Raw genomic sequence first — 13,465 nt, forward strand, 5'->3', positions numbered from 1 at the left:
ACCCTTTTGAAGTCAATGGGAGCTGAACTTTTGATATCAGTAATGGCCATTTTCTGGGCTAGTAGGCAATGTATTGTCAAACACAGAGAGCTGCGGCCTGAGGGATATGAACCAGTACAGAAACAAATTTAAAAATGACCATTCAGCAGGAAGGGCGTCTTTTCAGGCAGTTTAACCTCTTGCTGTTCAGGGTCATTTTTATGTTTTTTTTTCACACACATGTTAAAATCAGCATTTCTTGCTAGAAAATCACTCTTCATAACAGATATATATATATCTATATATATATATATATATATATAGATATATACAGTGACATAATCTTTAGCTATTGACAAATGTATAGAGAATTCCAGGAGAGGATTTTTTTCCTCAGCATTATTAGAGATACACTTTATTGGGGGCTGCAGTACTTACACTGTGCAGTAGGTGGCAATCTCTCCTCTACTGAGTGAAAGACAGGAAGTGATGTCACCTGCGGGCAGGAAGTTCAAAGTTGTAAGGAAGTAGAGAGGAGACATTGCTGGAACTGGCAGCAGAGGAGGTAATAAGTTATTATTTTATATTTACATCCAGTAATCCCCCCGTCATGTCCGTCCTCTTCCTCCATAGTCACTGTGATGTCTTTTTATCTCCAGCAGACACTACATATACATATAGAGGGATATAAAAATGTGACTCTGATATTATTTTACCTTTACCACATTTCCTGTGACAGAAAACAGAATCCATTCCACCGTCACTTCTGTCACCGATGTAAAACAAAATGGAGAATTCAGTCATAGAAGAGCCGAGGAGAGCCGGACACCTCACAGCCATCACCTCAGAGTTCCCGCTTCACACCTCCTCCACTGTCATTGGCTGCACTGTCTCCACAGGAACCAATCACAGGGTGGGATCACAGTCACTGGGCGGATTCTGCTCTCCACAGAAACACCTCAGAGCTCTCCACTGTGATTGGCTGAACTCCTTCCACAGAAACCAATCAGGGAGAGATCGGAGTTACCATACAGATTCTCAGCAGAGACTCACCTCAGACCTCCCCACATATTATTATTATTATTATACATTTATATAGCCCTGACATATACCGCAGTGCTGTACAGAGAACACTGAGACTATAATACTTTGGTCTCAGCTGAGAGAAGCAGCAACCTTGGAGCCTGTCCTGTCCGGGGCCTGTCCTGCAGGCTTTTCCCAGGCAAGCATGGACCATGTTGGGGAAGACGAAGGTGGAGGCTCTCCAGAGGCACTGAGGCCTACTCCATGTGCTCAAGCTGCAGTGGATCCCGGGCCTGTCCCTATGCAAGGGGAGTCCTTACCAGTTTTCCAGGATAGAGTGGTGAACAGACTTTGCCATTATAGAAGCCCCACCGAAAACACATCAAAAAAGCATGTTGAAGTGGTAGGCGCTCCAGTGGTGCTTTAATCGAGCTTTGTCATAGACTTCTATGGAGGCTTCGAAGCACCACTAAGTCCATAATTTTTAAAGCAAAAGCAAGGTGTAAACAGGACTGTAAGCTAACCATTTTATTTAGTGACAGGGGCATTGACTGGTGTTCAGAGAGCTTTAACAAAGCGTGTCCGAAGCCTTGTTTTGAAGCAAGTGTAAACTAGCCCTTATACTCCAAGGTGGACCGATGTAACTGGAGTTCAACTTTAATTATTAACAAATAAATAACAGTGATGCCTGCCAATTCATTAATTTGTCCCATGGTAATGGTGCACCAGATTTGAGGGTGCTTAGGATGCGTGCCAAAATCTTGGTGCCAAACTGAAGTTACGTTCACTACTATTTCCATTGCTCTGGTAGCGGTTTATATTTTGAATTTTTTCCTAAACTGGAACATTGGCTCAAGTGCTTCAATATTTTGGCGCACACAATCAGACATTTATAGAAATTTTCACAAAGCACTCGACATGTGCGCTGTCAATAAATTTGTTTCGTATTAGAATTAATTCGTATTTCGTAATTCGTGTCTGAAATTTCGGACGAAATATGAATTTTCGTTAGGTTCGTTAAATTTTCGTAACAATTACGAATGTTCGTTATGATGAATTTATCATTATGAGGGGCTCCCACCATCCCTGTGCTGTGCTGACTTCCTCTGATTGGTGAACAAAACACCACTCACGTTTCTGTTGTAATGGAATATGGATCCGAAATTCGTTAACGAAATTTCGTATTTCGTATAAAATTCGTAAGCATAGAAATTCCCATAGCGTTCCCACCATCCCTGTGCTGAGTTCCCAGGTCTGTACACCTGATGTGCCCATTATGAGGGGTTACCACCATCCCTGTGCTGTGCTGACTTCCTGGGGTGTTAATTTTTAGGTTCGTTAACTTTTCATAACAATTACGAATGTTCATTATGATGAATTTATCATTATGAGGGGCTCCCACCATCCCTGTGCTGTGCTGACTTCCTAGGTTTTCAACTTTTAGGTTCGTTAACTTTTCGTAGCAATTTCGAATGTTTGTTAGAAATTTGGATCCGAAATTTCATATTTCGTACAAAATTCGTAGCTTAGCAATTCATATTTCGGATCCTCCCGAATGTACGAATTTACGGAAATTCGTACGAATTTTCGATTCGTACGAAACTAATCGCACATGTCTACAAAGCACTTCTAATGTGATTTGGCTCAGCCGGCGTAGCACAACATAGAACTCCTCTTATAATTGGGTGCACGTAAAACGTGCCAATATTTACACCACAAAACCAATGTATTTCTCTTTGTTAACTCCACCCATTGTGTCTCTGGACAGCAGCTAACACTACATTGTTGGGCGACAACAGACACAGCCAAGTCCTCTCGTGCCATTGGCTGCGGTCTGCACATGCCCAGTAACTTCACCTGACTGTGTGGAGGGGGTGTGGTTCCCCGCCCTGTGGGCGTTTCAGGAAGAACTACATTCCTGCCATTATGGTTGTCTACCAACAACAGAAGCTGAGTTTCTTTACTGTCCACCTGTTGGGCTCTTGTGCTGGAGCGTTGTGATTGTGTTGGGCTATTCGGGAGACATTTTACAAAGGAGGTATTTATTACAAGTTTGCACTATTATCCTTTTTAGGCTGGATTCATATCTTTGGTGAGAGATTTTCAGGGTTTTTTTTAGTTTGAATGTGTTTTACATTTTTGCATGCGTAAATGAATGTATTAGAACCAAATCTCATACATATACATGTGTATTCAAGCTTTCGGACATTTTTGTTTTGACTTATAGAAAGCAGTAAGGGGACAAGACCAGTCATTGATAACATCCAAAATATACCGGCTCGATTTGCTCATTTACAGGTGTTCTCATTGATGTCCATTTGGCCAAAAAACACCCAGTCTTGCCTCAGAGGTAGTTCATGTAGGTTTTGGTGCATCAGGCATTGAGCCACAGGCACCATATGTGAACAGTGCTCATATATGAACAGCCATCCTTAAAATTCTTGGTTTTTGTTAGTTGAAAGTTTAGTAGCTTTGGGTTTCAAGCTACAAAATTGTGAATAGGGAGAGTCATTGTAGTCGCGGTTACTTATGGTTGTTTGCTATGCTTAAACTTTTGCCACCCACGTAACACACGTTCAGCGATGCTGGACTTGTTCACCCACACACCACACATAGGTGTCCATGGATAGTCAGGGTTCCAGTGCTGAGAGCGTGCTCACTCATATTCAACTGTATATCCAGAGCTTCTGGTTTATAGACCAGATACATCCTAAAAATAAAACCGTTTTTCCAACTGTCCACCCAGAGTCTTTGGTTTACAGACCAGATACATCCTAAATATTGAGACATTTAATCAACTGTCCATTCAGAGCCCCTGGTTTATAGACCATATACATAGTTCTAGACACCAGTCCTCAGTAAGGATGTGCTGGAACTAGAGAGAGTCCAGAGAAGGGAAACGAAAGGACTGGAGGACCATAGTTATGAGGAAAGATTACAAGCATTGAACGTATTCTCTCTGGAGAGGGGATATGATTTCAATGTACAAATACTGTACTGGTTACCCCACAAAAGGGATAAAACTTTTCCGCGAAAGGGCATGTAAAAAGACTCGTGGCCATTCACTAGAATTAAAAGAAAAGCGATTTAACCTTAAACTGCGTAGAGGGTTCTTTACGATAAGAGCGGTAATGATGTGGAATTCTCTTCCACAAGCAGTGGTTTCAGCAGGGAGCATAGATAATTTAAAAAACTATTAGATAGGCACCTAAATGACCATAACATACAGGAATATACAATGTAATATTGACATAAAAGCGCACACACACAGGTTGGACTTGATGGACTCGTGTCTTTTTTCAACCTTACCAACTATGTAACATCCAAAATATAGAGCCATTTATCCAACTGTCCATCCAGAGCCTCTGGTTTATAGACAACATACATCCTAAATATAGAGCCATTTATCCAACTGTCCATCCAGAGCCTCTGGTTTATAGTCCAGATACATCCTAAATATAGAGCCATTTATCCAACTGTCCACCCAGAGCCTCTGGTTTATAGACCAGATACATCCTAAATATAGAACCATTTATCCAACTATCCATCCAGAGCCTCTGGTTTATAGACCAGATACATCCTAAATATAGAGCCATTTATCCAACTGTCCACCCAGAGCCTCTGGTTTATAGACCAGATACATCCTAAATATAGAACCATTTATCCAACTATCCATCCAGAGCCTCTGGTTTATAGACCAGATACATCCTAAATATAGAGACATTTATCCAACTGTACATCCATCAGGAGATTTCCTCTAATTTCCTGCCACCTCACCAGAGGCTTTCCCTCTCTATCCAATCTTAAAATAATATGATCTGTACATTGGCATTGTGAAGGAAGGTTAGAGATAAATTTTAAATAGAATTGAAAGGTTTTCCTTCAGTCAAGACCTCTTATCTAGTATAACAAGCAGTATGAACTTTGGAGGATCTCTGTGCAGACATTATTCATTCCAGTACAGTCCAGATAATTCCCAGTTTATGATCTATCCACAGAGAGGAGAGTCCTGTACAGATCACATGGCCACATCAATGATGATGATGGACAAAGACCAAAGTCACATGACTGAGAAGATATTAGACCTCACCCTGGAGATCATCTACCTGCTGACTGGAGAGGTGAGGAGGATTCTGGGGGGTCAAATTACATAATTTTTATCTCTACTAACAAAATACAAATGTGACCAGAGAGCTTAGGGGCATTCTGGGAATATTATATAAATTATATTAATATAATTTTACTGCAAAATAAGTGCTGAAAATATAAAGTGAAGATGATGTGATATGATACGAGGGAGTTTCTAGGAATGTCACTGAATGACTTTAATAATCATTCACAATTCTAATGACGTATCTCAATAGGGTTACACAGTAGTGAAGAAGACATCTGTTGAGTATGTGACCTCCAGTAGACATCACCATGTGTCAGAAGGATGGAGAGGAACCCCGAGACACATCGCTGTCCCTTCATCTGTGCCCCTGCCTCCTTTATGTAACAAGAATAAGATTCTAGAGGTCACCAAGAAGATCATTGGTCTGCTGACAGGAGAGGTGAGCGGTGCCGGGAATTCTGGGACATTATCCAGTAACAGACAAGGGATGTGTCTGGATGGTGACTGTATCATTGTGTGTGTCAGGTTCCTATAAGGTGTCAGGATGTCACTGTCTATTTCTCCATGGAGGAGTGGGAGTATTTAGAAGGACACAAGGACCTCTACAAGGACGTCATGATGGACAATCAGCCGCCCCTCACATCATTGGGTAAGTGGAGACTTTATTGTAAAGGAGAGAGCAACACAGGAGGTCCAATAGATAAACTTGAAATGCCGAAAGTATTTTCAGTTTTCTTCTACAAGTATAGGGTATGTAGTTTGAGCAAACATTTTAGAAACCCCATGGTCAATGGTAAGATGAGAGTAATATACTGTATAATTGGTTGACCATACTGATTAGGATGTCAGTTTAATTTGAAAAAGTAATCTTACCTACCAGAGGAATGAAGTCTTTGTTAAATTGCTTTATAGTAAGGTTGAAAAAAAGAAATAAATCCATAGAGTTCACCCATTTCAGCCCTTCTTAACCAGTGTTCCGTGGCACACTAGTGTGCCGCCAGAGGTCCTCAGGTGTGCCGTGGGATCATGGGACAGAAGGCCTGTCAGATGAGCCTGGTTTCCCAATCTCCTGCCGATCTGTACAGCGGCATTGTGAAGGAGCTCCGTCAGCTTCAAAAGTGAAAATAAAGGGAGGGTAAGTGTGCTGTGCTCTCTGCTTCCCCCTACAGTGCAGTACCTAGCTGAATGAGGAAAGGTACTGTGCTAGATTCATTTTAAAAGGGCTTGATACATGCGACTGTGTGTGCATGTACATGTGTGAGTGTGTGTCTACGTGTGTGCATATAAATGTGTGTACGTGTGTACATATAAGTGTATGTGCGTGTATGTGTGTGTGTGCGCGTGTATATGTGTGTGTGTGTGTATATATGTGTATACATGTGTGTCTACATTTGCGTGTACATGTGAGTGTCTATACATGTTTGTGTACGTGTGTATGTGTGTACATGTGTGTTTGTGTTTACGTGTGTATGTGTGTACATATAAGTGTATGTGCGTACGTGTGTGTGTACCTGTATGTATGTGTGTACATGTGTGTGTTTCTACATGTGTGTACGTGTGTGTATGTAAGTGTATACATGTGTGTTTGTGTGAGTACATGTGTGTGTACATGTGTGCGTGTATGTGTGTGTGTATGTATATGTGTGTGTCTACATGTGCATGTACATGTGAGTGTCTGTGCATGTTTGTGTATGTGTGTACATGTGTCTGTATTTGTGTACATGTGTGTGAGTACATATGTGTCTGTATGTGTGTGTACTTTGTGTGTACGTGTGTACATGTATCTGTATGTGTGTGTGTGTACACATGTGTCTGCATGTGTGCATATATACACGTGTCTGTATGTTTGTGCATGTGTTTTTGTGTGTGTGTATATATGTATGTGTGTATGTATGTTACTTTTAATCCTGACCCCCATATTTCTGTACCATTAAAACTGCTTTTGTAGGGCTGGTTTGTGATAGCAGCAAGGACTGCTGCTCTTCTGAAAGCAATCCATGCTCGGATCGCTTTTCAGCGGCATAGGGTAGGCGGTAAAGAGGCCATATGTTGCCTCCTTACCACCTGTTTTAAGCCAGTCAATGCAGCATCACTACATTGCAACCGTGCAATGCACACAGTTGCGGGGTAGTTGCTGTGCAGCCCCATTCACCCTGGGTATACCTGCAGCTGCAGCCACAGCATATGTACACCCCCAGCTGCTGCCTCTGTAGCTAAAGTTGGGGGTAGTAAAACAGCTCAACCATGTGGTTTTACCGCCCCTCCAACCTGACATGTGAACGAGCCTTTGGTTCATATCTGTGTGGCTGCGTGTTGCGTGTAGGGCAGCCTATTCATTTCAATAAGCTTCCCTATGCGTAGAAATGCAGGGAAAGAAGTCCTTGACCTTTTTTTTTTTTATTTCGCCTCCCCAATAGCACCCCATGTTTGCCAATGTGTGGGGTACCATTAAGAATTAATGGCACCCCTAAAGAGCAGAGTATTTGTCTGTGTCAGGAATGAGCGTGATTTTGCATGTGTTGCGTGACACACAGTAACGTGAACCAAGCCTTGGACAGGGGCGCCTCAAGACTGAAAATAATTTTCAAGGGCGCCCCAACTGGAAAAAGGGTGAAAAACACTGACCCAATTAGTATTCATCACACTGCCCATTAAATGAGGAGGAGATACTGTACACCATATGAAAGGTCCATCTCCATTCCTCAATATAACGTCATGTTCCCAACAAATGAGGAGGAGATACTGTACACCATATGAGAGGTCCATCTCCATTCCTCAATATAACGTCATGTTCCCTACAAATGAGGAGGAGATACTGTACACCATATGAAAGGTCCATCTCCATTCCTCAATATAACGTCATGTTCCCAACAAATGAGGAGGAGATACTGTACACCATATGAAAGGTCCATCTCCATTCCTCAATATAACGTCATGTTCCCAACAAATGAGGAGGAGATACTGTACACCATATGAAAGGTCCATCTCCATTCCTCAATATTACGTCATGTTCCCAACAAGGGGAAGAAGGGCTAGTTATTTGTGAACTACTGACATTTAAACCTTCTTTCCAACAGATGGATGTGATGTCAGGAATTCCTCGGAGAGACATCTTCTATTATCTGCTGATTGTAAGTCAGAAGATAATGTCATCACACAGGATCCTCCAGGAGGAAATCCAAATACACAAAATATACATCACAGACCTTCCTGTCCAGAGACATCAATGGATCCCTCTGATCAGGGGGAATCTTCTCATCAATCACATACTATGATTGTAAATATCCATGTAAGATCTCACACTGCAGATCGATCAACAGATCCTTCTAATCTCGAGGAATCTTCCTCACCCCATGAAGGAGATCACCGAGGTGACAATCTATTCTCATGTTCTGAGTGCGGGAAATCTTTCACTCATCAAGGAACCTTTGTTAGACACCAGAGAATTCACACGGATGAGCGTCCCTATTCATGTTCGGCGTGTGGGAAATCTTTCAACAGGAAAGATCATCTTTTTAATCACCAGAAAAGTCACACGGGTGAGCGGCCTCATTTCTGTTCAGAATGCGGAAAATCTTTCACTAAGAAAGATAACCTTGTTAAACATCAGAGAAGTCACAAAGCTGAGTGTCCTTATTCATGTTCAGAGTGCGGAAAAACTTTCTCTTTGAAAGGAAGCCTTATGAAACACCAGAGAATTCACACAGGTGAGCATCCCTATTTATGTTCAGAGTGCGGGAAATCGTTTATTCAAAAAAGCGACCTTGTTGAACACCAGAGAATTCATACAGGTGAGCGTCCTTATTCATGTTCAGAGTGCGGGAACTCTTTCACTCGGAAGGGAAACCTTGTTATACACCAGAGAATTCACACAGGGGAGCATCCCTATTCATGTTCAGAGTGCGGGAAATCTTTCATTCATCAAGGACACCTTGTTAGACACCAGAGAACTCACAAGGGTGAGCGTCCTTATTCATGTTCACAGTGCGGAAAATCATTCACACAGAAGGGAAACTTACATCAACACCTGAGAATTCACACGGGTGAGCATCCTTATTCATGTAATGAGTGAAATCTTTTACTCAGAGAGGAGCCCTTGTTACACATGAGAGAAGACACACCGCACAACGTCCTCAACGCAATCAGACTGCAGGAAATAATTAGATATTGGAGGGAAAGCACCTTCCTAGTCTTTTGACAAATGTACGATGGTTGTTACTGGTGGAACTGCTTAATCCATAGAACAACTATAGGAAGGAAGGATTTTATAAAGAGGGGCATCCTGGGAAATGTTACAGATTTGTAGGAGTCTTTTCTTGGCTTCTTGTATTTCTTGGAGACTCCAATGATGAGATGTTCCTGCTACAGTTTCTGCGCCCACTCTCCGGTATCCCCGTTCCCCTTTTTTCATATTGCATATTTTGAAATAAAAATACAACACAGAGAGTGGTAGCCCCTTATAATAAGTTACAGGGGTACACAAAGATCCAACCACACCAGGGAACAAAGATAACTCTATGAGATTCAGAATTCCAAAAGAAGACCAGTAGGCCCACATGGTGTACAATGCACATCACAGTACATTGGGGCCATAGAGAAAATATCTGAGTTTTAGGGGGATGATTTGATAGTTATATATTCATAAGATTTTAATTATAGTTATACAGTCTTCACATGAACCAATACTGAGCTACACCAATACTTGCATTGCTGGCACCATGTATATTGTTCAATATGTGAATAACAAACTGGGAATTTTGACACCAAGTGTGTAATAAAGGTAGAAAACACATTAATATTAATGGAGCAACTGTGACAATACAAGGACAATTATATGAGAACATGGCAAGAAGTGAGCAATGGTAGCAATACATAAGCAATAAAATTGCAGTTACAATAACTGGAGCCCGGTCTGCCTTTTTATTTTTGTGTTCTGCTAAGAAGTGTGTATATGGATCTGGCTTACTAGATGCAGAAGGGACCATTGTAAAAAATGGGCAAACCTCAAGCATCCAATCAGGATTCCCAACCTTATATGGTGGTAAGTGAGAAATTCTTACACAGGTGATCAGTGCAGATCATCATTAGTCATTGGAAAGAATGGGAGAGCTGTCAGAGAATGTAGTGTGGATGGTGGGAGGAGAGCTGTCGGAGAATGTAGTGTGGATAGTGGGAGGAGAGCTATCGGGGAATGTAGTGTGGATGGTGGGGGAGAGCTATCGGAGAATGTACTGTGAATGGTGGGAGGAGAGCTGTCGGAGAATGTAGTGTGGATGGTGGAGGAGATCTGTCGGAGAATGTAGTGTGAATGGTGGGAGGAGAGCTGTCGGAGAATGTAGTGTGGATGGTGGAGGAGATCTGTCGGAGAATGTAGTGTGGATGGTGGGAGGAGAGCTGTCGGAGAATGTAGTGTGGATGGTGGAGGAGAGCTGTCGGAGAATGTAGTGTGGATGGTGGAGGAGAGCTGTCGGAGAATGTAGTGTGGATGGTGGAGGAGATCTGTCGGAGAATGTAGTGTGGATGGTGGAGGAGATCTGTCGGAGAATGTAGTGTGGATGGTGGAGGAGATCTGTCGGAGAATGTAGTGTGGATGGTGGGAGGAGAGATGTCGGAGAATGTAGTGTGGACAGTGGAGGAGAGCTGTCGGAGAATGTAGTGTGGATGGTGGGAGGAGATCTGTCAGAGAATGTAGTGTGGATGGTGGAAGAGATCTGTCGGAGAATGTAGTGTGGATGATGGAGGAGAGCTGTCGGAGAATGTAGTGTGGATGGTGGAGGAGAGCTGTCGGAGAATGTAGTGTGGATGGTGGAGGAGAGCTGTCGGAGAATGTAATGTGGATGGTGGGAGGAGAGCTGTCAGAGAATGGAGTGTGGATGGTGGAGGAGAGCAGTCAAAGAATGTAGTGTGGATGGTGGAGGAGAGCTGTTGGAGAATGTAGTGTGGTGGAAATAGAGCTGTTGGAGAATGTAGTGGGGGGGGGGGTGTCAGAGAATGGAGTGCAGGAGAGGAGTGAGAATGGTATGAAGGTGGGTAGTGTGTGCAGGAGAAGAGTGCAGAGGGTTTGTACAATTAGATTGTATTGTGTGACCAGCAAGAGGGATATCTCTCAGCTGGGAACTAAAGAGGGCCTGCAGGATTCTCTGTTATATTGAGAGGGTGTGTAGGGAGGCTGAGGGGGATGTGTATCAGAAGAAGGGAGGTTGTGTGTGGAGAGTTGTCTATCAGAAGTAGGTGAGTGTGTAGGGAGGCTGGGGAGGGTTGTCTATCAGAAGAAGAGAAGGTGTGTAGGGAGGCTGGGGAGGGTTGTCTATCAGAAGAAGGGAGGGTTTGTAGGGTATGGTTGCCACCTTTTTTTCAAGCCAAACCCGAACACATTGGCACTGAACGGCAATTTTTTTTTTTTAGTAGTGCATTAAATTCATTACCTCTGTACAATGCAAGGCAATTTTTATGTAGTATGCACTATACATATATTTTTGTGATTAAATAACATTTCTAATCATATGGAGTAAAGTGCCCTTTTACATCAGAGTCAACAAAGTTGACACTCTTGGCTTACAATTGCAGTGAGCAACCCTGCTGATTAGCCACAGTCTGGGCCAGGGGCAGACTGACAACTCATGGGACCCCGTACAGGAGAGGAGTGCGGAGGGTATGATGGGGCAGTATGTACAGGAGAGGAGTGCGGAGGCTATGATGGGGCAGTATGTACAGGAGAGGAGTGCGGCTGGTATGATGGGTGAGGTATATACAGGAGAGGAGTGCGGAGGGTATGATGGGGACAGTATGTACAGGAGAGGAGTGCAGAGGGTATTATGGGGCAGTATGTACAGGAGAGGAGTGTGGAGGGTATGATGGGGGCAGTATGTACAGGAGAGGAGTGTGAAGGGTATGATGGGGGCAGTATGTACAGGAGAGGAGTATGGATTATGTACAGGAGAGGAGTGCGGAGGATATGATGGGGCAGTATGTACAGGAGAGGAGTGCGGAGGATATGATGGGGCAGTATGTACAGGAGAGTAGTGCGGAGGGTATGATGGGGGCAGTATGTACAGGAATGGAGTGCGGAGGGTATGATGGAGGCGGTATGTACAGGAGAGGGGTGCGGAGGGTATGATGGGGCAGTATGTGCAGGAGAGGAGTGTGGAGGGGATGACAATGGCAGACAGGGGGGGGGTTTCTTGCAGTGTCTATGGGGTGACCAGGGAGTGAAGTTGGGAAGATAAGGGAAAGAAAGTGACCATGGAATGATGTCCCTCAGCTGGGGGGTAGGAAGCAGCTCTGAGAGATGTCTGCTAGCTGGATGTATGAAGTGGTCTGGGGGTGATGCAAACTGGGGGGAGTTGAGGGCTGAGAAATAGTGATGTGTATAATTAAAAAAAAGCTTTGTACTCATCCACTAATATTTACAACAGTACTACTCAATGAAAACAACTGCCAGCTCCTAGCACTCTGTATGTACAGATGACATGAAAGTAATTTATGACCACTAATATAAACCTGTGTTATCCAAGCTCTGAGTCTGTACAATCAGAGGTGTAAACTCACCACATAAACACAGAGTAAATGAATGGTCATAAATGACTTCACATTCTCTGGATTAAGGATTAGGGGATGTTTGTATAGACAGACGTGTGCTGCTTGGGAGATATCTGTCAGCTGTGACACATACTCTTCGATTCTCATGTCCCCTTAATTCTTCACGGCAACACCTGCAATACAAATCCTCCTGAAAATTTGTCAGCTTTCCACCCTAGGAGACTTCTTAGAAAAAAAACCTCAGCTCACCTCCTCCCTGCTTGTAGTGTGAGCAGCAGCCTGCCTGACAGTAGTTATAGTGAGTTCCTCAGCTCCGCCTCCCATTTTCTCAGCACACCACACTAGTAATTGGAGGAGGGGGGGGAGTTAAGTCAGAGATAACAGAGACCCTGCAGGAGACTGGAGGGGGTAGACAGAAAGGAGCTTTGGATTCTCAACACACACACCAGCACAGTGTATTTATTGAGAAGCAATGACACTGCTGCTGTCACCACAGTGGCAGGTGTGCTAATGGAGCTCCCCCTGCCCAAAAGGTCTGTCCGGGGTTCGGGCAGTCTGAAAACCAGGCAGATCATTCAGAACCTGGACTGTCCGGGTGAATCCCGTACAGGTGGCAACCCTAGTGTAGGGAGGCTGGAGAGAGATGTCTATCAGAAGAAAGAAGGGAATGGAGTGAAGTTTGGGTAGGAATGTCTTTCAGAAGAAGGGAGGGTGTGTAGGAAGGCTGGGGGGGGGGCGGGGCAGATGTCTGTCAGAAGTGGGGACATGTAGGGAGGCCAGGGAGGGATGTCTGTCAGAAGAATAGAGGGC

The 13,465-nt window shown here is 43.6% G+C and overlaps 2 protein-coding genes across 3 annotated transcripts in view; both read left to right on the plus strand.

The window, feature by feature from the left end:
- LOC141105048 (uncharacterized) overlaps positions 1-13,465 on the plus strand; it is a 239,500-nt gene that overhangs the window by 14,212 nt on the left and 211,823 nt on the right. The gene's annotated exons all lie outside the window — the stretch shown is intronic.
- LOC141105132 (uncharacterized) lies at positions 480-10,286 on the plus strand. 2 transcript variants are annotated; one of them, XM_073595009.1, is made up of 5 exons: positions 480-544; positions 5,001-5,123; positions 5,367-5,555; positions 5,642-5,765; positions 8,194-10,286. In XM_073595009.1, exons 2-5 carry the CDS (start codon positions 5,025-5,027, stop codon positions 9,186-9,188), a joined length of 1,407 nt encoding a protein of 468 aa, XP_073451110.1. In that variant the 5' UTR covers positions 480-544; positions 5,001-5,024; the 3' UTR covers positions 9,189-10,286. The 2 variants fall into 2 exon arrangements, with proteins under 2 accessions (XP_073451110.1, XP_073451109.1); XM_073595008.1 differs by lacking the exon at positions 480-544 and adding an exon at positions 2,819-3,040 and having other exon boundaries at positions 8,194-10,285.

Source organism: Aquarana catesbeiana, linkage group LG08 (genome assembly GCF_042186555.1).
Source record: "Aquarana catesbeiana isolate 2022-GZ linkage group LG08, ASM4218655v1, whole genome shotgun sequence".
Classification (NCBI taxonomy): Eukaryota; Metazoa; Chordata; class Amphibia; order Anura; family Ranidae; genus Aquarana; species Aquarana catesbeiana.

What these genes read in the sequence shown, in the direction of transcription:
- LOC141105132 (XM_073595009.1), top strand. Translation starts at nt 5,025, where the DNA reads ATGGCCACATCAATGATGATGATGGACAAAGACCAAAGTCACATGACT. An exon ending in TTGGTCTGCTGACAGGAGAG is followed by an intron (nt 5,556 to 5,641) that starts GTGAGCGGTGCC and finishes TGTGTGTGTCAG; the next exon opens with GTTCCTATAAGGTGTCAGGA. An exon ending in GCCGCCCCTCACATCATTGG is followed by an intron (nt 5,766 to 8,193) that starts GTAAGTGGAGAC and finishes TCTTTCCAACAG; the next exon opens with ATGGATGTGATGTCAGGAAT.